The following is a 26,445-nucleotide window of genomic DNA, read 5'->3' on the forward strand; positions in this document are numbered from 1 at the left end:
TCAGCTTTAAAAATATATATCCAACTGAAAGTTAGGGAATCAAATCATGAATTTATGGTTATTTTATGCGTAGGGAAGGATGAAGGGCTCTTTTTTGAGTCAAATTTTATGCAACTGAAAGGCACGTGTCCGTATACGAATCTTTCCGGAATACCGCCATCATAACGGAATTTGAGTCACCTTCATAATAAAAAAAAAAAAAAAAAAAAAAAACGCTGGCAACGATTAGCATTCATATCAAGCGAAAAGTGTATAAGAAGACCTTGACCACCGACTGACTGACTGACCAGAAGAAACCGCTACACTAAATCACATATACATGACGATCCAAGTTCCGAGAAAGAGGCGGCCTTCAACGACCTGACATTATCTTCATCAGGAAATGAGATCGTTTATTTAATTATTTATTTATTTAACACCTAACACCAATCGACAACAGACGGTGGTGAGGAGCCAAAGGCTGACCTTTTTCTCATTGAGAAATAAAATAGACTCATACGGTAAATAAATAAAAAGATAACTGCAATCTGCCAATTACCATCAAGAGCTTTGCATCATCACTGACCTTTCTGATGACAAGTTTCAACTTCCGCCAGTAGGGCGACCGATACTCTGCAGAACATTAAAGATATCAAAATAAAAATAAAATTAGTATGTGAGGGAGAGAACAACGAAGATATTTGTATTTTAGAATGAGTATGTATATAGTAGTATGTGCGTGTATGATATATATATATGTGTGTGTATATATATATAATATATAAGTATAAAATTATATATATATATATATATATTATACATATAATATGTGTGTGTGTGTGTGTGTGGGTGGTGTGTCTATCAATAGAAGGATCCACGTAATATCCTTGTCTATCCAGAATAATATATTTGTGGAAATATTTTACCAAGATTGAAGCTTTAGTCCATCCTCCTGTGGACTTGAGCACTACTAATGTTTTTAGTTAGCGATCAAGTCCACAGGAGGATGGACGAAAGCTTTAATCTTTGTAAATATTTCCACAAATATATTTTATCTGGACAGACAAGGATATTACTGTGGATCCTCCAATGGATTTCTTAGAAGCACGATACGGTGTTTTTATATTTGCGCGCGCGCGCGACACACACACACACACACACACACACACACACACATATATATATATATATATATATATATATATATATATATATATATATATATATATGCACATCAAACTCACACATTTGTATATAATGCAGACACCCACATATTTTATATTTTAAATGTACATATATAATATATATATATATACATATATATATATATATATATATTCGTATATATATATATATATATATTTTATATATTATATATATATATGAATAACTTGATCACGAAGTATATAAAACGTGATGCTATGTATAAATAAAGGTTTTTTGCCACGAACAAAAAGGAAAAAAATGAAAAAGCGAGATAGCCAAGTACTTCGGTCCTGTTCGGACCCTTTACTCAGTTAAGGGTCCGAACAGGACCGAAAGTACTTGGCTATCTCGCTTTTTTCATTTTTTCCTTCGTGGCAAAAAACCTATATATATATATATATATATATATATATATATATATATATATATATATACATATATATATATATAGCATATATATGTGTTATATATTACTGTGAGAGATTGATTTTTCATACCAGTGACATAAAAATACGCAGTACACACCGTGTTAAAAAAAAATAAATGTAACGTACTGTACATTTCAAATTCTCTGTAGAGGCATAATGCAAGCAAGAAGATAAATTTCTATACAGGTTAAACATGAGCGACGGAAAACTAAAAATAAAGCAGAATTCGAAAAAAAATTCTCGTTTCCAACAGCTAATATGATTCCAAATACTTAGTATACATTGTTCCTAAAAGTCAGCGCAACTCCACATAAACTTTCTTCTATTTACGGTAGTTAGAATAATCACAACTGAAATTCCCCTTGCCAATTGAGATTAAGTAAGTACAACCGCAAATAAAATCCCTCATCTTTCTAACGGTTAGACATTTCCATCTGACAAATCTCTTATTTCGAAAAGATATCACCCCTACAACTCAATTCATCATTCCTAAACCCTAGGCGTCATTCGCGCCAAAGTTCTGTCTGTTTCAAAGATGACTTTCATTAGAACCGAGATTTCTTTCCAATCCAGTGACGGTGGAGGGAGCCAGCGGGAGGCTGCGGCAGATCTGTCCCTACTGCGGGAGCTTTTACAACATCGGAGCCAATACAGACGTCAGGCTGAGGCGAGGAAGAGATATCAGGGTCGAACTGCCCCACATCGTAAGTCTATTTTGATGTTCTTGTTACAAACTTTTTAGAAGAGCCTTAAGTCCAAGGCTCCATAAGGGGATCTCTGTGACATATACTATAGTAGATTCACATTAACCGTGCATTTGATGTCTAGGCCAGTCCCTTATGACGCTCCTCATTGGCTGTTGATAAGCCAATGACAGGGCTGGAAACTCTCAGTCTCTCTCGAGAGTTCACATGGGTATGATCTATGTTCCACCTCTCCTAATGGAACGTCTTTCAAAAGTATCCCTCAGGAGAGGTGGAACACATCCTGCCTATATGAACTCTCTCGAGAGACTGAGAGGTTCCAGCTTTGTCATTGGCTTATCAACAGCCAATCAGGAGCGTCGTAAGGGACTGGCCTAGACATCAAATGTACGGTTGATGTGAATATGCTATAGAACCGAGCTGTAAAAATGATGCATGCCCAATTTACAGATAGCGTAAATGAATACGTGGGAAGGGGGATAATATTTTTTTTTGACAGAAGTAACATACAAAAGAAACGAGAGCTCCAGAAGATTCAAGACTGCTAACGTATGAGAAGCTGTATGGCACGCATTTCAAACAAACTTTAATTGATAGGACTTAACCAATAATAAAGGACCAGGCCGTTATTTGACAAAGCAATAGTTGTTAAATTCACATATTTTCAATAAGCATTTGATGAAAGGTCCAAAAAATGAGGAAGAAATTAAACGGGAATTTGAAACGCCCTGGGACTGAATGGAGAGAGAGAATTACGGAGTATCAATATAAATGTCAACAGCCGTATTTTCAAGAGAAATTGTGAGCTTTCATAAAAAAGTAAACTCATTTTGAGCATTAATAAGAGAGAGATCCTTTCATCTTTGTTTTGATGTGATTAAAGACAAATTTACAAGAGAAAAGATAAGACTTATTGGCCATATCTATAAGTCCCTAGAATAGCAAGGAAATGGAAGGAAATTGCAAAAGCTGTACTGTATAACTGGAGGACAAATAAATGACTAGAAAGGATTATAAGCGGTAAATGTAAAGAGGTAGGCTGACAGTGAACGTTACGTGAATCGATAAAGACAGAGTAATAGATGGATATTCATGATATTACGTGCAAAAACATTCGAAATTGATTACTGCAAGTGACAACGTAATCAATGAAGAACAGTCATCACCCAAGAAGAAAAGAGAAGCGCTAGATATTCTGCAGAATTTGTGCAAAGAATTTCATGAAATAAACCCGTAATATAAACCTGTAATAAGTTTTGAAAAATCAAAGTTTTGTTGTGAATGTAGTATACATTTGTAGATCGACAGAAATGTGCCCAGTATATATTAAAAAAGAAAGAAGGTCAAACTTAAAATACATCTGGTTATATCTTGTATATATTAACAAAGAAAGTATGTAAAACTTAAAACACAAGTGGTTATGTCTTGTATATATTAAAAAAGAAAGTATGTCAAACTTATAACATATGTGGTTATGTCTTGTAGAGAGAATGGGAGATATCCAACTCCTAAAAACAAAATATGGTAGATGGCATCTTGGGCTGAACTATAATTATAGTACTTGGAAGGAAAGTTACTGGGAGTAAATACAGGTAAAAGTGAGAGACAACTTATTTTGAAGGTAAATCCAGTAGTGGCCTCTAGGCGGGGTTAACTTCCTTTTAAAAGCATGAGTCCAAGCTGAAATTATGCAGGAAATATAGATAATCACATTGCATGATAGAATGATTCATGAAACGTATTGAGAGAGAGAGAGAGAGAGAGAGAAACGACTAACATCAAGCTTCGTTTGCCAACAGGATGTCGAGCATCATCGATCTCGACTGGGAGGCCTGGGCAGCTTCATGATCAGTCGCCTGACGGGGCTGGCCTTCAACGACCACCTCAACAACAACACCGGCAGGAACGGCAACAACAATGACAGCGCCACTTCCGGTGACGTCACCGGCAACCACACGGTGAACAGCGGCCTCTTGGCTGCCATCAATGATTCAACAGCCTTCCGCATCGGATCGGGCAGCTCTTTGCCGCCAATAAGGAGACAGGTGAGAATGATTGAACAACCTATGATTATTGCCAATTCCTGTCATCAATTATTGCTGAACTATTTCTACCAGGATGGTTGTGGCCCTTTTTATTTTATTTCTTGCTTTGTCTGATGTTGAGTCATCTTTATAAAAACAAAAGGGGCTTCAAGAGATTTCTTTAAAACAATTTTGAATCAAACAAATATTAAAAACTAATATGGCAGAAGTGCTATGTATAATCCTTGATGACGGGATTCTAAATTGCAGACTGCCTCTCGAGTAAGATCGCAAACAATGGACGAATTACTTCAATCTCTGGAGGTACAAATGCAATACTTGTAGCCGTTACGTGTACATCATTCACAAACAGGCAACCTGTCCATGTAACTTTATGAAGTAGATACACCGTAAGGCTAATGAACACTATTTCAGATTTAAGTCAGTTCATAGTAGAAGTACTGGAGACGTTACTAGCATTCTTGAATCTGTATTGGTGTCAAAGAATTCCTCACCTTCAACGAATGTAACGAAAATTGTGTTACTTATGCACAATAGTTTGATGTTCATGAACAGTTTTCTTTGAAATGCATCGCACTTCACCATAATTGTATTGACAAAAGTAATAATAAATACGAATATTGGTATCCAGTCACAATCATACGGCCAGTTAGACGTTGTCTCAAGATTTTCCATTATAAAATGGTGCCCTAACAAGATACAAAATGGGCTTCTAATGAACTGTCCTTATCTAATCAAAATGGCAAACATGGTGACCAATTCTGAAAAAAATGAAATTGGGGGAGGGGGGGTGGCGGGAACAGCGCAAGAAGAAAAAATAAGAGACAATTTACTAAATACTTCTTTGATAACGCACAATAACCATACAATTTTCTATGCTTTCCTATGGCATTTGGCCCCTTTTAAGAAATTATCCAAAATATGAACTTATGAAATATAGAGAAATTTGAGTGGACAACACATATTAATAGAGAGGAAATCACCTAGTTAGGAAAACTGACCTCTTTCTTCATCACCTTGTCTATTTGCGAGCTAACTACCGGTGCCAACGTCCTTCAGCAATTTTGTATTGTGATTTGTATGTTTCAGCAGTACATTATAAGAAAATTTATTCATTAGGACTGAAGATGAACCCAGAAGAGGGTTCGAAAGATATTGTCAAGTTTATTTTATAAAGTTTTACACGAAATTTTAACATTTATATTATTGTGGACCTTTTGGAACTCAACACATTTTTACCTTAATCCCACAAAGAAAATGACATCAAATAACAAAACATACTCGTATATTAAAACTGCCACATGTCTTGTCTAAAGATTAGAGAGTACCAGTCCTTCAGATGATTCTGAGCATAATCACTCGTACCTCTCTTATTTTAGAAATTAGGTTATTTTGATTCGATGTACACGATTGTCCAAACGCTTTTGGTGTTTATCTTGAAACTTGCATGGAAGTAGAAGCAAAGGTCAAAATACTTTCGAGTACAAGTAGCTTTGCAGAGAACCATTACTGTTAGCACTTTCGAGGTGGGGCGAAAGTACGCCAGTGCTTCTAACATTTTTAGCGACTTCCAGTCATCACTAGCCATCAGTAGTAACAGTAGAAATACCATACGTATTAGGATTTTACTACTACACTACTACTAATGTACCTTGAAACTATTTCTGTATTGTTTTCGTCTTCTATTAATTATCAACTTTATATGTGTGTAAATCTGTAGAATCATCAGGTATTTACCTGACATCTTATTTTCGAGAAGCAGACAAACTACTCAACTCATATCTTGTCAATGAATCTTCCACCTTTCAGTTATCGTTTAGCTAAAATGAATCACTGTTCCTCAAATGAGTCAAAACTTCACATACATATATAACATATGAGTCAAATGTCTTTAAAATAATCTTGCTAAAATGTACTTCTTCAAACACGCCCTGTCTGATCAGACGAGAGCACGTGCACATAGTACTATGCTGACAATGTACTCAACACGAGTTGCTAAAGAAGTAAATTATTTGACCGCAGCTGCTCTTTACATTGCCGGAAAGGGTTCTTAAAATAATTTTGAATAAACGTAACCTGTGAGTACCAAAATCCATTAATCCATTAGCTTATGCAAATCTTCACAAAGCTAAACTTTGTGTAAGGGAATATATGTTCTGGGCTATAAATTCTTACAAAATGTAATGTATTACATCAGCCACTGCTGTAATATAATCATACCTTAGACTTCGATCAATCATGTTTCCACTGAACACCCTTTCGTAACAAAATTCCTACTCCACGGACCCTTCTCCAGGAGGTTGACAGCCGCAGAGGGAGTGTGGCATCCCGCCAAGGCTCAGGGAGTCTCAGATCAGCCAGGAGTGAGGAATCTTTACCCGGCAGCCGAATCGAGAGCGCCCAGTCTAACCAGAGGCCGGTGTACCCAGCAAGGACCACGAGGAGGGAGGACTTTATGTAAGAATCAGAAGCAATGAGCTTCGCTCATCCTACGATTTGCCGTTAACTTTAATTATTTTTCTATTTAACATATTTCTCATATATCAATTTCTAATGATTGCTATGGGTTACTCGACATATCAAGAGCCAGCTGGCTCAAGGTCACCTTAATCAACATCAGTTTTTGTTAATCTAGTAAATATCAAAAGCTAGCTAACGCAAGGTCAGCTTAATTAACAAAGAGCTAGCTGGTGCAGGGTCAGCTTAATCAGTTATTATTTTTGTTAATCCTCGTCCCCCGCACTTACCCAAGACATTAATGCTAAAATCTTTATTCTTTGTTAACCAAAACAAATTTGAGCAATTTTCATGTTTACCAATTCTAAAACTTGGAGCATTTCTTTTAGACATTGTGAAAATAAAGCGTTGGATGCAATGGGAAAACTTAAATACAAATCATCATTTCATATCTACTACACTTGTATTCATACAACCATGTACACTATATCACTGGAAAAAAAAAAATTCAAAGTTACTTTAGGAAGGAAGGGTTTTCAAAAATATACTTTGAAAACAACAAAGCAAAAATCTTAAATTAAATCACCATTTCGTATTGACTTTACATGTAATCATACAACTGTGCACACATAATAACTATGCACGTAATCATCATATGACTGTGTACACATAATTATTATCATTGGAAAAACCCATTTAACTTACGAAAAATGTTTACAAAATAAAACTAAAATAAAAAATCTAAGATTAAACTAGATATCATTGGAACATTTTGCAACACACTGTGCGCACTATTCTCCCAGTCCATAAATGTTAATTTCCTCCCTTCTTTCCAGGCAAGAAGTTCGAAAAGCCAAGGAGTCCAAGAATTTCGGCGACATGAAGAAGTTTTACTTTGACACCTTTGAATCCTACGCCAGCATCTGCGCCACATTCAAGGTAATCCCTGCATTAGTCACTGCGTCATTCTACAGGGAAGATAATAATACTGAGCGTAAAGCTTAATGTATATAATATGCATGCCCTTCTATTTCAGATGAGGAGAAAGTAGTAGAACATTTAAGTTATACAAAAAAAAAAAAGATTGTATCTATTTAAATAATAGTTTTAGAAAAGTCATATGCATTAGTAGGAATGTATTCCATTCCTTTTAAATTCTAAAGAAATGAAAACTCGATCTGTACTGATAATCGTTTCTGTTATTTTTCTTTTGTCATTTAACGAGAAAAATGATAAGTTGTTTGTTATTCTAGGATGAAGTAAAAACATGTACACTTTCGAAAGAAGCAGCATCTGTTGATTTTCATATTTACCAAAAATGCACCAATTTAAAAAGCATCAGGTATTGAAAAGTCCTATATCTTCACTGGTGATGATACATACTCTCATACATACATACATACATACACACACACACACACACAAGCAAACGTACACGATCCCACGCACAAAAATACACACGCACACACTATATCATACTACATATATATATATAATATATATATATAATACTATATAATATATATATATATGTATATCATATAATTATATATATATAATATATATATATATATATATCAGTTTATATAATATATATATATATACTACTATATTTCCAATGCAGCACGAAGGAACACGTACTTGAGAATATCCTTAAATCCACGGTAGAAAGGTAAGTGAAACAGGGACTTGGAACAAGTATTTTCGTAGTACATTTCCAAGTGTGAAACTTGAAAATGTAGAATATACTACGAAAATACTTGTTCCAAGTCCCTGTTTCACTTACCTTTCTACCGTGGATTTAAGGCCACACACACACGCGCACGCACACACACACACACACACACTATATATATATATATATATATATATATATATATATATATATATATATATATATATATATACATAAAATAAGAATTACCTTCTGTATGCCATTTGAGATAAATGCTGTTTAAACTGAGATTTTCAATGACGAACAGTTAAACAAGAATGATATTTTAAAAAGATGACTATTATTCAAGTCACCGATTTAAAAAAAAAACAAAAAAAATCTTTATTAAATATGACATTTTTAAAGGTTAAAAAACAATCGTGCATTCGAGGAAGCAATGAAAAGACATGAATGTCTACAGATTAATTAATTTACATAAAATGTGTATTGATAGCTACATAATAATAATAATAATAATAATAATAATAATAATAATAATAATAATAATAATAATAATAATAATAATATGTGCATATTGAAAGATAATTAATACTAATAATGAAAATAAATAACTATGACAAATATTAATAACACTAGGATCAAACATAAAAATTCAAATTACGACCAACAATTTGAGTTACGTGTGTGACAAAGTCCCTTTCCTACCTTTTTTTCGTACATCTTGCTTTTATGCAGTTCCCCAAAACAGCAGATTTTTTTTCTTTTATCCAAAACTCTAAAACGAACGTTTTCTGATATTGATCAAAATTAACTGTTTGCCATCCTGTTCCCCAGCAGCTGTCACCACACAAAAAAGTATCCGTAACACATCAAGGAAAAGTAAATTCTTTCGTTCTTAGCAACCTATAGTAGACTTGCGACCTATATATTTAAAACCTGAAAACCACCAAAAGACTTTAGGTGACAAATTTCTTGGCCATTTAGGGCTTTTTTTCGCGGCTCTTGAAGCTGCAACACACCCCTGCGTGCTTCAAACGCTATTAGGACCATTACAAAATGCTTTTGTAGAAATAGAGAATTCATTAAGATCTTTCACCTTTTTGTTAAGTTCCTACTAAATGGCTTCAACTGGCTTTAATTCTGCTTAGGTTTCTTGTGAACCGTTTATGATGACATCAAAATCTTCGAGAAGTTTTAATGGCATCGTAGACTTGAGTTTTTGCTTATTAAATTATTCACGCAGTTCGTGAAGTCACATAATGGCTCATGGACAACTTCCAGAGCTGTTGCAGATTTCTTGAAGTTTTTGAAGCTGATAAAAGGCCGTAGGAACATCCCCTAATGCCAAAAAGTCACGGAAATTAGCAGGAGTGCATCTAAACGGAGAAAAATCAAAAGGGTGAGGAAAAGAGTAACCTATTAGAAAAACTAGCAGAAGAGAGGCTAACCATTGCGCAGGAAGGAAAACCCTTCACGCTTTCTTAAGTAGGCTATGCTTATAGTCTTGCATGGCTTCTCTGACAGTAATCTACCTTGAAAATTCCAAAAGGCTAAAGTCAAAGCCAAAAGCACCAGTGAGGAAGCATTTGGCACGAACGATGGATGACTTGAGTTTGCTTTTACCATAGAATTGGGTTTATTCCTAACTGCCTATGTCTATTTTCTTTTCCAGCCTAAACCATAGAACTCTGCATCACTGGGTTAGGGATATCTTAAACTTCAGGAAAAGAATAAATGTATTCAGGTGTTCAATGGGGATCATTACAACCAACGAAAAACTCTAGTAGTACAATAGTTTTAGGAAGATTCAAATACTAACCAACGTCTCAAAAACCTATTGTAACCAACATCTCAAAAACCTATTGAGTCATACAGAACGTATGAGCAGTTTCCAAGTTTATGAGAATAGTCACAATCTATTAAAGATGTGATAAAGTTCAATTAGTTCAGACTATGAATGTGTCAGAAACCATAGGATTATGGTAAAGTTTACAAGTTATTGTTATCTCAGAAAACAATTCCAAAGAGTACTGAAGAACACGTGAATAAATAAGGCTACTAAAAGATCAAACAAATGTCTACATGGAACTTAACGAGTAGCTTAACAATCATCAAATGACTCCATGGGTTTTTTTAAGCATACCAAGAGCCATGGTATCTTCAAGAATACTTCCATATGCTATTGTTTCTTCGAGGAGAATAATTCATAAGTATCCTTGACTTTGCAATCAATTCGTAGTATAGCGAAATTTGCAATGGGCACTCTTAAAATCATTATGGACGAACAAAATTATTGCAACCTGCATGGCGCATTTTATTTCCATCAGATGAAAAACTTAAGATTCTTGAACATTCGACAGCAATCCAATAGGCTGCTTTTGTTACCACGAATATTTACATCTGTTGCATTTAGATTTTTAATAATCAACTTCCATGGCCTCTTGAAGTCCTGAGTAGAATATTAATGGAAAATGTCCACAGCCAAAGGCCCCCCTCCAAATCCAAATAGCGCACTGGGCAAATATGTCTCGTGTTTTACATAAACGAGTCCAAGAAAACTTGCCGAATCCTTATTATAGCCTTTTTTTCACAGAGAAATCCGGACTTCGACGGAGCTCGTGCTGATGACCCAGGACTAAAAACAGAACTTGTCTACACAGTTCACGATTCTGTTAGAGAAATGGTAAGTGCCCAAACGCCCCTGCACGAAAAATTACGCGTAAACATACAAACATAGAGAGTGCGAAGAAATGTATCTGAAAAACCAAGAATTACTAAAAGAGCAGGAAAAGCAATTCAACGCAATACTTCCATGTCATATTTGATAACTACCAAGCCAGAAATTCCCCTAATTTCTTTTGTAACTCGACAGCCTTCGGTGGTGCACAAACATTTCCTCAAGGCAGTGATCAACGCACTGCTGCAAGAACGGCCACACCTCTTCAGCAAAGATCGTGTCAGGGCTCTTTTCATCATTCTTCAGTCTCCAGTGTTCCTTACTCAGTCCTCTTACACCGTCCTAGCTCATGTACTCAGGAACATCACCTCGTTATCCAACGGTGATCACCAACTGCTTGTTAGTTGGTTTAAAACGTGAGTACTGTCGTAGACATAACAATGCTTATTAAAGATGCTAAAAACACCAGGCAAGGTACATTACAACCTACCTTTGTAAGCTAAAGTCCATTCTAAGATTCTTATGCATTTTTTTCTGCTGATGCCACAGGAAATTAAAAAAATAAACAATACAGTTCCAAGTACTCTGATGCATTCAAAAGTGTCCCTACCATGTAGTAAATACACGAAAGTACTTAATATGCTGTCATTTTTTTCAAACATTTCCTTTGGCTTCAGCTGATAATAAAATCACAAGCATATCTGGGATCTTTAAGCATATATCTTAGGAATTTGCTATAGATGGGTACAATTCAAGCATTGCAATTGCTGGGAATAAGACAATCATTCGAATGCAACTATTTCCTTTAACTCTAGCAAAGCCAGCCATAGCTTACTTCCCTAGCAGCCTTGTCGCTAAAAGCTGACTTCCTCTGCAGACTGGAGGTGTCTCGACTGAGAATGATGGTGGGCATCATCATCCAGTTCATCACAGTGAGGCAGTTCCCGCCGCCAGACAGGTCGCTGCCGCCCCTCAGCAAGAGCAAGTGGTGGATCCCAACAGCCACGAAGGTCCTCGCCATCATGTGTAAGTTGAATGGCGACGTCACAGGAGTGTTCCTTACATTTCCTTTAGTTCTTTAGTCACTTTGGAATAATATTCAGGTGTTGATAAGAGTTTGTTTATGATCAGGATTCCATCTTGTTTACAGCTAATTATTCCACTGAGTCTTGAAATTCAATGTTTTATGATAACATTATTATTTCCAATTTGAGCCGTAACAGCTATGGTCGCGAACTCCGGCATTTTATGTGTATGTGCAAAGCCACTCACTGGCTTCAACAGATTTATTCGTAAAAAGATCCCGACGCATTTCCTTCATGTTTCAGACTTATTTTCGTGAGCGATTGCATATTTTCTACGTTTATACATTCACCTAAATAATCTTTATAGTAATTGTAAGATATTATAGTCGTACGAGTCCTGAAATGGAGAAACAACTCTACAGTTATGTATATGCACATATATCTAAAGCTAAATCTGTACAGAAATGAGACTGAAATGGGGAATCCAAGTTCCCCGAAAGCTGAACAGATTTATCTTTAAATATATGTTACATATACATAAAACTGGATTTGTTTCTCCAATCTTTATATTATTATTCCCTTTAAAATAGAATGTAAATGGATCATTTCAAAAAGGAGCATGAAGCTAACCTTTGAAGACCCACCCACAGATGCAAGTAACTCGTCGGCCCAGCCATCTCTGTTGCATTACACGGAATTCTACAACCACGCCTTAGACCACCTGGACCTGATGTCTGAGTACCGCACCTGGCAGGTGCCTGATAAGCCTGATTCTTTCTCCTTCTGTCAGTACCCGTTCATCTTGTCCATCGTCGCCAAACGACACATCCTTACTAAAGTAAGTTCAGCTCTTCGGCAGGACATTCCTCCTTTACTAACAATTCATATTCAATTTTATTTCCCGTAAACGACAGCCATTCCCTTTTTTTTTTTTATTCTAGATGTTTCAAGACGTTCTTAATAACTAAAGAGATTTATTTTTCATTTTGGGGTCAAGATTAATTTCATATTAACTGATTTTAAAACTCAGATTTAAGTACGCATTGTAGAAGTTAGGTTAAGGTACGATGATAATTCACTTTAGAAAACAATATTGAATGCCCCATTAACTGTAAAAATAATCAACAATAATCTTATTATCTAAATTAGGGAAGATTTAACACAAATTTGGGGCGATTGTGGAGATATGAAATTAAAGCTGGTTCTGAATATAAAACTGATTCCTTTAATAATTGCTGCAGCCTTGACATATGAGAAGGACGACCGAAGAAAACAGTACAGATAAAGTTGGAACGGTGGTCGTCTGTTTGACTCTCTTGGATACTGTATCTCTAACACGAATAATATTAGGCTTGTCTTCCACGCATTTCAAGGCCTAAACCTATGTGCTCCCGTCTGTAAAGGTCCAGGTGGAATGCCTAGGTCCTCAATGTGAGAACGATAAAATAACATAAAATTACAGTTGAAAACACAACTGACATGATCATGACCACCCAAGGGAAGCGACACAACTGGCATGATCATTATCATCATGATCATCCAAGGGAAGCGCCAGCCAACATCACACCTAGCAAACCTCACAGCCTGACACCTATGCAACGGATACTACCAATGATTCGATTTCATGAAATTTAGGCTGTGGGGCCAAGTACTGTGGCACTTTTGGCCCTTCGGCTCTTAAGACAGTAAAAAGGAGTTGGGGTTGTTGGACAAAAAGTTAGAAATTTAGAGAAGAATCGAGATGAAATACAATTAATGATCTTTAAAGTAGGCGGGTAGTGCCGTCAGTGGACCTCATGCGGTGAACTGTAGGCATTACTTAAGGTTCTTTGCAGCGAGCCTTCGGCCCCTAGCTGCAACCCCTTTCGTTCCTTTGACTGTACCTCCTTTCATATTCTCTTTCTTCTTACTTTCCACCCTCTCCTACCATTTGATTCATAGTGCAACTGCTTTGAGGTTTTCCTCCTGTTATACCTTTCCAACCCTTGTACTGTCAATTTCCATTTCAGGGCTGAGTGACTCGTAGGTCCCAGTTCGTGGCCTTTGGACTGAATTCTGTATTTAATCAATCATACAAGACTGAAGAAAGGAAGTGGGAGTGAGGTGGGGTAAAAGGCTGAAAAGTGGTGTCTCTAGGGGTCGAGAGGACACTGCTCAACACCCTTCAGTAATGCACATAGTAGTGCACCCACTGATGGCAATAACCCAATCAGATGTTCTTTTCTGCACTACATCATAACAGCTAATACCACCTTTCCTTCTCTCCTTCACAGGACGCCGAACAACAGATGATCCTGACTGCGCGGAGGTCTCTAGTAGCGAAAGTGGCCCGCCATCAACCTCCCCAAATTGATATCTTCTTCCTTAACATCAACGTCAGGAGGAATGTGCTCGTCGAAGACTCTCTCAAGGAGGTGAGGCCACACTACCACAAATATCATGACTTTAGAAGCAGGGATATACAGAGTGCTACCGACGAATTAAGATGCTTTTAATACTTATCCTTACACAAGTGACAAATCCTACCCCTATGTATAATTATTCCTAAAATTATCCCTACTTCATTTTAAATGTTACCTTAAAAAATAAACAAGATTACTTTAAATGTTGTCCTTATAATTAACTATCATAAAGATCGCACATACCAAGATTAAGCACGTCCAAATTAGTTTATTTTCAAGGCCATATCTTTAGTCTATTCAGTTCACACAACTGTGACTTTCATGCAGAACAACACACTTCAATAATAAAAAAATTAATACCTAGATGCAATAACTGTCTTCTTACATCAACTTCAACAGCAACACGTCCAATTGTTTAAAGAGGAAAGAACATAACGCAGAAACGAATTCCTAATTTCTGTGTTCAAATATACAGTACATTTCACTACCTGCCACTACTGTCTCTTTTAATAACTTTTGCTATCAGTGAGAAAATTGATCACACTTCCTTTACCTTACGTCAATGCCCTCACATTCCACAGTTGGCAATTACAAGAGTTCTTTCCTTGATGATACAATCATGCGCACCTGATATCCTACCTCACCTTTTATGGTCTTGTATTTCTGTAATGTTGAACAAATTAATGGCTTCTCTCACTTGTTTAATAATAATAATAATAATACTGCTAAAAACATTACTCAAAGACAGAACAACAAATATGAAAGCAAGGAGCTACAAATTCAAAGGCTTGTATTGATAAACCTTGAACAAGTTTATATTTGAAGTGTTAATGATTTATGATGAATAAATGACTGTGAGCTTAAAAAAAATAAACAAGTAAATAAATAAAATAAGGGTTATTCTTTATTTTGGTGTTGGTGTTTGAGGGGCTTGTTGTGATTTTTGATTAGTAGCTAGATATTATGAATGAGAATATTTTCCTTTTCATGGAAAAAATATTTTATAATGTATTTGTGAAATGAGTTATTGTTATAGATTAAAAACCACTGTTTTGTGCAAACTAAATGTAAATATGGTATTACAACATATGTCATGTTTTGTCGATAAAGAAAAATAATCATATGCACTTGATATTTTTTCGACCGCGTGAAATATTCCACGTTGATTAATGATAGTCATTTTCCCCGAATGCGACCTCAGATCGCGGCCAAGAAGCGCGACTTGAAGAAGAAGTTGAAAGTGACTTTCGAGGGGGAACCGGGTCTCGACATGGGAGGACTCACCAAGGAGTGGTTTCTGCTCCTCATCAAGCAGATCTTCAAGGTACGAAGTCGCCACTCACCGGGTTTCTACACTTACACTAATAAGATCGGAAGCGTTGGTTCGTGAGACAGACTTCAAATATTTCCTTTCCTGAAAATACGAATTCCTAAGATTCCTGTCAATTACAATCTTATTTCCAATCCTGTTCCAAACACTCAGTGTGATTTGCAAATCGACTATCACGTGTACATCAAAATGTAAGTTTGTAACCGGGCAGGAAATAAGACTATAGCAGTAAGGCATCTTTTTCTGCAACGGAAACCGTAATAATTTCCGGGATGTTACATTAAATTGTGTAAATTTAGTTATTTTTACTTTCGGGAAAAAAATATTATAAGTCTTTCTCGTGGGCCAATTTTTCTGTTTGTATTTTGATGTACACATAGAATCATGCCAACAGGTGCAGCAGCAATAATAATAATAATAATAATAATAATAATAATAATAATAATAATAATAATAAAATAAATAATAAAAAAATAATAATAATAATCATGATAATAATAATAATAATTTTCTTGCCTATTGCAGCCCGAGAACAAGATGTTCGTGTATCACCCTTCGAAGCGCCTCTACTGGTTTTCGATGGGGCAACAGGGAAGCCTTAGAGAGTACAACCTCATAGGAGTGTTGATGGGTCTGGCCGTCTACAATTCCATCATCCTCGACGTCCGGTTCCCATCCATATGTTTCAGGTAACTACTGAAGCTTTTCTTTATAACTCAATTTAATTATAATTGAATACACATCCAAAAAATTACATTCTTTCTTGTCTGTTGTTGCATAATTAATGGGTTCTAAATTGATGTCGAATACATAAAACGCACATGAGGGAAATGAATATTCACTTTCTTCGTAAAAAGATAGTTCCTCGTTGGACGAGTGGTTTTCGCGCTCGGCTACCAATCCGGTGGTCCGAAGTTCGATTCTCGGTGCGGCCAACGCGGAACAAGAAGAATTTATTTCTGGTAATAGAAATTCATTTCTCGATTTAATGTGGTTCGGATCCCACAATAAGCTACTGTAGGTCCCGTTGCTAGGTGACCAATTGGTTCCTAGGCACGTAAAAATATCTAATCCTTCGGGCCAGCCCTGGGAGAGCTGTTAATCAGCTCAGTGGTCTGGTTAGACTAAGATATACTTAACTTTTCTTCGTAATAAAATTCTGTAACTCTGACTCCTTTTCAAACATACACACAAACACCAAATATTTACAACGGCCACTTAATATGATGATTTCATTCGTCTTATAGAAACCTTTCTTACTCAAAATACGGTAAGCAATACGACCGACATCTTGCAGTGTCTTAATCAACACGATATTCATCGCTGTCTCTTACAGGAAACTCTTGAGCCCTCCTGTAGTGCCTGCCTATGAACACATAGCAGTGGGAATTGCGAAATTGGTAACCTTGGAGGACCTCAGCGAAATCATGCCCGTAAGTCTGACAGACTTTCATTTGGAGTGATAGGCTCTAAATTGTACAATGCTAGGACATCCGAGTTTAATTTTCAAATGCAATTTACACTTTTATAAATAACATATTTAAGTAAAGGTGTTAATGTGTTGATGTGATACATGATATAATAAACATTTATGTACATATTCTATGCATTCACGAGGTATTTCAAGCAGATGTTAATGATGTACAAAGAACATTTAAAGTTTATAGCCATACTCGTATGTATGTATGTATGTATGTACGCATTGTGTATGAATAATATGACAAATTAATGTGCTTGTAAATATAGAAATGTATTACAATGCTGACGAAAAAAAAACTATATATACACGACAAAACCCTCGAAAGAACCTTGAAAAATAGTTCCCCAATCTGTAACTCAAGAAGAACCCTTATCATTGCAGGAAGTGGCCCACGGTCTCATGGAACTGCTCAAATATGAAGGTGACGTGGAGCAAGACATGTGCCTTAGTTTCCAGGTATGTTTCCTACATATGAATGGCCCTAAATATATAGACTATTATCTTACAAAACCGAGTGATAATATCTAATCATTTTTTTAATTATAATCAAATTAGTCTCCCTCCCTGACGATGCTGGCTGTCCGATGTTTCTACATTGATATCCTGTCTAAGTATATCTGGGATTTACTCAATTGAAGGGGCGTGCCTTAGCTCTTAAAATGCCCTTATTATTATCAACAACATACGCGTTGTAAAACGCAGCAATTTTCCATCATACGGCCCATGTGGGAAGTATCATTTATTGATGTTTAAGCTGTTAATCCCTAAGTACATTTTCCGAGCAAGCAAAAAGTACGTAGGTGATGGCCGAGTTTTACACACAAAGCCAACTTTAAGGATTACTTATAAGAAACGAGATGTCCGAGGTTTTGGTGATTTTAATTTCCATTTGGAAACATCTGACGACTGTGCCATTGGATGATACTTAATGTGACAATAAAATTGATGAAACCCATAGTTAATATAAAATGAAGCGCAATATCACAATAACGGTTATATAAATATGAATAATAATAATAACAATGCGCTACTAATTTCCAAACCTGACGGATGAGTTGCAGTTACATTAGAATCTAAGGTCTATTTCAGTCTGTTACAAGTTGGCTTGGAAAGTTTCAGCTTTCTAGTAGAGTAGACCTAAAGTTATCGAAAACTTTGAGGAGTGAGCTTATCCTATATTTACAAAAAATTGTGCTGAAGGACAAAATTGTGTTTAAAAATAATAAAAAAAAATTCAAAATCACTGGCGTTCAAATCTCACATAATGTTCTCACTCGAGAAAGAAACAAGAATGGGATCAGAGCAAAACTGCAAAGGACTTCAGCATGTTAGTTCAGTACATTCTAAATTAGAAAAGTGTTTTTCTTATATAATTCATACATAAGTTTGGCTATTTCACACAATCCTTCCGCACTTTCTTTCAAAATTTCCAAACTGACTTAGCAATGCGCAAATCAACTAATGACAAAACTTATTTTCCCACTGACGTGTTCCAACAAAAGATTCTTTACCCCTCGAAAATCCCCTGTTTTTGAAGGGAGCATATGATACTATACCAGCTTTTCAAGAAATGATTCGCCTCACAGGTATCCCTGGAAGAATACGGTCAACCGAAAACGTTCAACTTGAAAGAAAACGGGGAAACGTTGCCGGTGACCAACGAAAACAGGGAGGAGTTCGTGCGCCTCTACTTGGACTGGATCCTCAACACGGCGATTTACGAGAAGTTCAGGGCTTTCTACTTGGGTTTCCACACCGTGTGCGCGTCAAATGCCCTCATTGTGAGTACCGAGAACTGCTTGCCGTTTTATTTACCGTATCGGATTACTGAAAAACGGAGATGTTTACCAGTATTTTAATGGATTTATCCGAAGGTGAAACGACACAAGAATTTGACGTGAATACTTACAGTGGACAGTCTTCAGAATAAACTGATCGAGAATCTATATTCCAGTCGCTAATACAATTAAGTATATTCTTTTTTCCACAAGATATGCTCATGGAACATCTGTTTCAGATGCTGAGACCAGAAGAAGTAGAGATGTTGGTATGCGGATCACCGACTCTAGACTTGACTGAACTCCGGAAGGTGGTTGAATACGATGGGTACACGCCTGATCATCCCACTATCAGGTGAGAGAGAGAGAGAGATAAGAGATGAGGAGCGACAGAGAGAGAGAGAGAGGAGAAGAGAGAGATGAGAGAGAGAAGAGAGAGAGAGAGAGAGAGGTAACTAACATCTACCAACTAGCAATGACCCATAGAAAAGACTTGTAGGAAAGAACACACAAATCCCTTGATATTTGGGGGAAAAAATCCGTTCACCTATCACTGCCTATTTATGAAATGTCAAATATGATTCTACATATAAGAAACTATGTTCCACTCTCGTCTATTCACAAGGAATCAATCACTTCTTATATGACATATTAAACTCTTGTTGTTCTGTATTCCTAAGAATTCTGAACATAACAGGTCTACCAAAACTGATGAGTCTAAAATGACCAAAATGACCCCTGACTTGAAATTCAAGCTTCCAAAGAATATTGGTTTCAACCTCACTGCAGACCCCACACTGCAGCAGTAACCGATCATGATACAGAGCCACTGGTTTTTCATCGCACTGGGGGAGACTGAAACCCGAGACGTCTGAGTGGGATTCCACGACACTAACCACTACAATTTCACTATAATTTCCTACATTTGCAGGTGGTTCTGGGAGGTGCTGCAGGAGATGTCGTTGGGGCAGCAGAAGCAGTTCCTGCTCTTCACGACAGGAAGCGACCGCATCCCCGTCGGGGGCATGGCCGAGATGGTCTTCAAGATCTCTTGCTGGCACGGGCAGACCCACATGCTGCCCCAGGCCCACACCTGCTTCAATCAACTGGTGCTGCCTCCTTACGGCGACAAACAGACGCTCAAGAATAAGCTTTTCATAGCCATAGCCAACGCCGAGGGATTCGGGCTGGAATAGGAAAAGACATTCTGGAATTGCCAAAGGGAAATTCAGGACTTTAACTCATGATCAGCTTCCTACTGGAATGTTGAATGATCATCAACGGGCTCTCCTTTGCTCTTACGTTCCGGCTTCGGACTAAAGCAAAGTGAACTTTGGAAGTGAAACATTACCAGACGCTTGCTGCAGGACGTGAGTATAAGGATAAGGAACAGACCAAGATCCTTGAAACAAAAGTGGTTACAAACGTACAAGAAACAGATACTGGTTTCTTAATAGAATATACCTGATACTATGAAGGTTTCTCAATAGAATAAACCTGAAACAATGAAATACTACATGATACCCCTGTGATTTGGAAATGACGATACTATTGATCCTTAAAGGGATACAATAAATAAATTATGAATATGAAAATCATCGAGCAAAAAACTCCAATTGGTATCCGTCCTTAATAGTTTTATAACGTCTGTGATGATAATGTTGAGATATTAGAAATTCTACACACACACACACACACACACACACAAAAGCAGGCACATCTGTATTCCAAAATGAAAGTTGTTCTAATTATCTTGAGGTGACAGGGAATTCATACCAGAAAATTTCACTTCGATTCTTGAAGGAAACAGCATGGGGAAAGTGCTATACTTTTCGGAAAAAAAGGGAAATTCGTTGGGATAGTAACGCAATCAGTTCTTGAAGGAAACTACATCGATGGCGTAACGAATTGTAAAGGAAAATTAATTATTTTTTAATATTTCTATTACTTTTGTCGAGCTTATATCCTTTATCACTTGATCAGTTGACATGAGAAATCATGGGCACATTGGCATCTGCTCTAAACAGAAAAGTTAAAGCAGGTTTTCCTTTAACGAGGCTTTCCAGTTGTTTCAGAAGTATGACTCGTAACAAAGGTGTTTACTTAAAATTATGTAGATACATTAATTCAATAAAAAGGCCTTAAAGAGCAGCTCCATATTGAAACCCATTAGACATACAAGCATACACGTTCTTAGAAGGCTGACAGTTTCTTACAAATTGAAATGAATACTTTGAAATGGAAATGGTATAATGACAACGTCATTTTCAAAGATGATAATCTATACATTCCACTGAATCATCAGTAGCTACCTTTAGTAAGCCGACCAGATTTCACGAGTTTCAAATGTATCGAAAGTACATTTAAAAGATAGAAGCTCATGATTTCATATAGGTACTCAATATGAGGATAAAGGTCGTCCAGTGCTTTTAAAGATCTCTTGAATTTTCCAGCATAACTTCATACAATTTCCTCGTTATGATCATCACTTCTGCTCAACTTCGTTGAATAATGTTTAGCCTCATAAGTTTAAATTTTTGTCAGTTCCAAGAATATAGTTTTATTTGTTACGCCATCGACCAAAAACTCTTGACACCCCTTCAATAAGAAGAAAGTAATCTCTCTTCATCAACTGCTATCTTTTTATTTTCTCCAATCAACTTAGTTACTCATACCTCCACTGTAAACCATTCTGATGGTGGCCTTTTCTTGAGAGGATATGACCCATTTATATTTGGGGTATTCCCGGCTTTACTTTTTTTTTTTTTTTAAGGATTTCCATAACCTCTTTTCACTCTTGCCAAGTACCTGACAAATGATCAGAATCATCTAGCAACATTTAAATACATAACTATATATCATTTACCAAGTTGCCATGAGAGAGAAGATTATGGAAAGTGCCTATCCTTCGTTGTTGAAGTTATAAACTGAAGGTCCCTTCGTCATATTTTCATACCTTCCAAGATATTTACTGAAGTCCACATTTTCACTCCAAATCAAATGCAACTACAAACGGAACTTGAACAGTCCGACCAACTATTTCAAAACTTCTTATGTGCGGTAAATTTTAACTTTTTTTATATAAAATTACAGCCAATGAGGTGTTCTAAACATTTTTCCAGATGCACGAATTACTTTCAAAGTTGCCTACCAAGAAATACGTTTATTTTCTATTGAATTAACATCGTCTAATTGCGACGAGTACATACACAGTAACATCATAATATCTTTCTCTGAATAAAGCGTGAGCAGCGTCTTGATGTAAATATTAGCTGATATTCCATCTATTTATTGATGGCTCAACTGCGAGTAAAGGACAAAGAGAAAATAATAAAAGGAGCTGAAAAGAGGGCAACAGAGCCCTTGCCCCTACACGGCCAATTGCGAAGCTTTCTCCTGGCCTGTTTTTGTTTTGGGATGATTCGGTATAAACTAGAAAAGCAACGTTTAATAGTCCAGGAAAAAGCCTATTCCAATAATCACTTTTTTATGAATTAACATTAGAATTTATTAAACTAGGATTTATAAAATTAGAATGTACAAAATCAGAATTTATAACATTTCTAAATTTTGAAACGTTCTAAATTAGGGTTGGGCAAACCAAGGCGGTTCCTACTGAGGTTATCAAATTTGGTATCATGGAAACATTGTCCCAAAATAAAAATTAGGCAGGAAATGAAATCGATGGTGCTGAACACTTCAAAAGTCCAAGCGCCGCCTGTTGCGAGATATGTGAGCTTGTTGATGGGGGCGAAATCAAGAATACTTTGCTGGCGGTGATGCTTTGAACAAACGATGAATGAACTGCATGAACCATTTGAATTTTCACACACTATTCATTTTTGGACAATGAACGAGTCATATGTTTTCTTAAATCTAAAGCCAAGGAATATTTTGCCTTATTTGGCGAGTCATGAGTGAATTGCTTAATACCAAATCTACGAGTGAAATTATACACTGAGATCATTCGTCTCATGATTGACGATACATATCTGGTTATGAATGCAGAATTGATGTCAGTGAAATTTTGAATGAAAGCATTACATAGTGATTTGTGACTTAATTATTCATGTGGTATATTCTGAATTAGGATTCCACCCGCAATCCGCTATCATTAATTAAATTTGAAGCCTACGACATGAATGATTCATTTTGAAAAATGCATGACAATCACTCACTTGGAGTTTTGCAAAAATTATTCTTCCCCGAGAGATTTGTTCGGAAAATGTATGAACATAATTTGCTTGGTGTTTTACTGATTTATGATTTATTCAAGTATTTCATTTTAGCAGATGTATGATTATATTATTAGTCATCTAAACATTTTATCACTGAATAGTTAAGTCACTCATGAATAAGTGAGATGAATACCACACAACTGTGAGTGGGAATGAGCATGGCAATAAAATGCTACTCTCAGCCACAAGGGAAACACAATTTAACTGTGATATATAAATTCAAAGTGTCCTCGTATTTTATTATACACTTTTCATCGATGTTTTCAAGCCACAAAATGTGTGTTGCAGCAAATTTCCAGGAAGTAGCGTGTGTACATTATGTAAATAAAACGTGTACAATATGACAATGATAATTTTACATGATTCGAATTGATCAGTGAGGAAAAGGTGTTGCGTTTATATAAAGCAACATGGGTGTTCTGTTCGATCACTGTGCACCTGTCGTGTACATAAAGGTTTGTAACGTACACCTCATCCCAAGCATGTTTTGTACAGATCATTTCAAAGGTGTACCTGGGAGGAGCAGCACCACTGTCAAGATTTGTTGTGCAACTGTTTGTTATGACTCAAAATGTTTATCAATAAATTCTTTCAAGAAAAAATAAACGTGAGTTTCAATATCCAATCTCATTTCCTGTCTCAGATTTTTAGCAACGAGAAAACCACTAGTTTTATTGAAAGATGTTACACGACAATACGTCGTGAAGTAAAAGAGCCTGGCTACTTGTCTCCTTCTTGACTCTGGCAGCGAGCAAGAACTGTAAATGATTTCCCTCCTCTCCTTTGCCTCTTTTTCTCATGTCTCTTTTTCAGTCTCTTGCAAGTAGTACATACACGAATACATAAACACACTTCAAGAACTATAAGTATGAATATTTTCATAAATGGAATAAATTCCTGGAACATACATTTATACATGAAAATATACACACACTTCAAGAACAGTATGCATGAATATTTTCACGCATAAACAGAATTCCTTGGCCATGCATTTATACATGAATATATACACATACTTCCAGAACTATTAGTATGAATATTTTCATGCATAAATTGAATTCATTATGCATGCTTGAATACATGCCCACACTTGAATAACAGTATGCATGAATGATCTCATGCATAAATTGAATTCATTATATAAACATACATACATGTATGAATACATACACGCACTTCAAGAACTATAAGTATGAATATTTTCATGCGTAAATTTAATTCTTTGACCATACATTCATACATGAATCCATACTACACGCCCTTCAAGATCTATAAACTAATTTCTATAGAAATAAATAATTATATGTATAAGATTCTTTAAATAACTGAACAACTGAGGAGGTACCAGACAATGGTCACCAAATTGCTCGATTCGATAAGCGGTTTTAAAATCATATTGCAGTGATATTTCCCTCAAATAGATTCAGAGTTTAATCAAAATAATTTCTTTATAGGAGAAGTTGTGATCTGCTCATTCAACTTGAAGACGCAAATGCTTCACTGAAAAGGAATGTGAAGAACTAAGAGCAATTAGAGAGCAATCTGCAAAAAAAAAAAAGTGATACTAATATAAAATTGAGAAGCTATGGCAAATGACAAAGATCAGTATAATCTAAGTAATTTATCTTTAATCAAAATCATATCATCAAGGGTTGGGGAAAAAAGGGAAAATGAGATTTTTTATGCTTCAATATAGTAAAGGTTGAATTCACGTATGCTTGTATTTCACATTATGTTTGTATGTCTCCGAGGAATAACCAATGGGAAATCCAGCTGAGTCCTCCACATGACGTCATACAGTCCTTGAAGACTTGCAGCTCTTCGCCCGAAGATATGAAGCAGCTCCGAATCCTTCGTGCTCAAGGATGCAAATGAGCCCCCAATCCAGTCTCCAGGGATCGGAGTTAGATCTCGGAGAAGTCGATCCTGGAAACGCTCCGGTTCGGGGGATCCCGCCACCGAAGACCTGGTGGCTTGAAAAAAAACTAAGCATAAGGAAAATCGTCTGTATCTGTGTCATTAGTCAAAATGATTTTCCAGTGTGTAATCAACGCATTCGGAGCTTTTGTCGCTGCTTTCATGCTGCTACTTAGGATCGTGTTTGTGGGTGGCATCAACTGGAGGACGTCTCTCGAGACCGAATTCCTTTGCTGCGATGTCGCTCAACAAACCCTTATGGAGTTCAGGAAAGAAAACAGAATGCGCCGCATTCTGCATTTCATTCTGAACTTTATTGGACTTTCTAGTATGATTGGATACGAGGAGCCTTCTCTGTCTGCCTGCAATGGACCCTTGCAAGCCTTGGTGAGGAACACTCTTCAAGGTGAGCAAGGAACATCCCCAGCTGAGGAGATTCTTCGTAGAGTGGATGAACTTGTATTTTTGCCAAAAATGTTCCTGTTTCTTACAACCGTTGCTATTACAATGCTCTTCTTCAAAGGGACGAAGAAGATTGCTGGAACAACTGAAGAGACCTTGATAACTGATATGGAAGATATGGAAGAGGACATAGACTGGATAGAAGAGGACGAAGAGGACTTGACTGATAGAACGGTAGATGACATAAGAGAACTGGAAGAGGACAACAAAGAATTGGAAGAGGCCAGGAGAGAACTGGAAGAAGAGGCCAGTAGAGAACTGAAAGAAGAGGCCAGTAAAGAACTGGAAGAGGCCAGAATAGAACTCGAGGAAGAAGAAGAACTGAAAGGAGATACTTTGGAACTTTCTGTTCCAGAATTCACAAATGAAACCAGTTCCAGGGATCTCAAATCTGAAAACTGCCAAGCAGAGGGCATCGATGAGGTCCCCCTGGAGGAGCCACGAAAGGAAGAAGAAAACGTCCCCCCGAAACTGAAAAAGGAAGTGAAATTCGTTAAAGGAGACTTATATGAATTCCTATTATCGAAGACTGAAAAACGTATTTTACGCAAAATAAGAAGAGAGGTTAGGGAATTCACCCAATTCTACAACGTTCGACTCGTCCTTCCCGAGGACGACACCGAAGAAGTTGCCTATTTGGAA

At 36.5% G+C, this 26,445-nt stretch overlaps 2 protein-coding genes across 6 annotated transcripts in view; one reads left to right on the forward strand and one right to left on the reverse strand.

Annotated features, from left to right (window-relative positions):
- LOC135212055 (probable E3 ubiquitin-protein ligase HECTD2) overlaps nucleotides 1-24,030 on the forward strand; it is a 95,140-nt gene extending 71,110 nt beyond the window's left edge. For all 3 annotated transcript variants that reach the window (XM_064245385.1, XM_064245387.1, XM_064245386.1), the window contains 16 exons: nucleotides 2,187-2,317; nucleotides 4,117-4,362; nucleotides 6,659-6,819; nucleotides 7,656-7,758; nucleotides 11,088-11,177; nucleotides 11,367-11,587; nucleotides 12,049-12,197; nucleotides 12,847-13,034; nucleotides 14,470-14,610; nucleotides 15,800-15,922; nucleotides 16,454-16,617; nucleotides 17,265-17,361; nucleotides 17,790-17,864; nucleotides 18,995-19,189; nucleotides 19,426-19,541; nucleotides 20,118-24,030. In XM_064245385.1, the coding sequence (XP_064101455.1) occupies nucleotides 2,187-2,317; nucleotides 4,117-4,362; nucleotides 6,659-6,819; nucleotides 7,656-7,758; nucleotides 11,088-11,177; nucleotides 11,367-11,587; nucleotides 12,049-12,197; nucleotides 12,847-13,034; nucleotides 14,470-14,610; nucleotides 15,800-15,922; nucleotides 16,454-16,617; nucleotides 17,265-17,361; nucleotides 17,790-17,864; nucleotides 18,995-19,189; nucleotides 19,426-19,541; nucleotides 20,118-20,382 (2,465 nt within the window). In that variant the 3' untranslated portion in view covers nucleotides 20,383-24,030. The remainder of the gene's footprint in view (nucleotides 1-2,186; nucleotides 2,318-4,116; nucleotides 4,363-6,658; nucleotides 6,820-7,655; nucleotides 7,759-11,087; nucleotides 11,178-11,366; nucleotides 11,588-12,048; nucleotides 12,198-12,846; nucleotides 13,035-14,469; nucleotides 14,611-15,799; nucleotides 15,923-16,453; nucleotides 16,618-17,264; nucleotides 17,362-17,789; nucleotides 17,865-18,994; nucleotides 19,190-19,425; nucleotides 19,542-20,117) is intronic.
- The window catches only part of LOC135212056 (heparan sulfate 2-O-sulfotransferase pipe-like), a 441,937-nt gene that overhangs the window by 173,895 nt on the left and 241,597 nt on the right, over nucleotides 1-26,445 (reverse strand). Inside the window, exon 3 of one of the 3 annotated variants that reach the window (XM_064245392.1) lies at nucleotides 566-612. The exons of the other annotated variants lie outside the window; for them this stretch is intronic. The gene's annotated coding sequence lies outside the window, so the exon portion shown is untranslated. The remainder of the gene's footprint in view (nucleotides 1-565; nucleotides 613-26,445) is intronic. 3 annotated transcript variants of the gene reach the window in all.

This window comes from Macrobrachium nipponense, chromosome 40, assembly GCF_015104395.2.
Source record: "Macrobrachium nipponense isolate FS-2020 chromosome 40, ASM1510439v2, whole genome shotgun sequence".
Classification (NCBI taxonomy): domain Eukaryota; kingdom Metazoa; phylum Arthropoda; class Malacostraca; order Decapoda; family Palaemonidae; genus Macrobrachium; species Macrobrachium nipponense.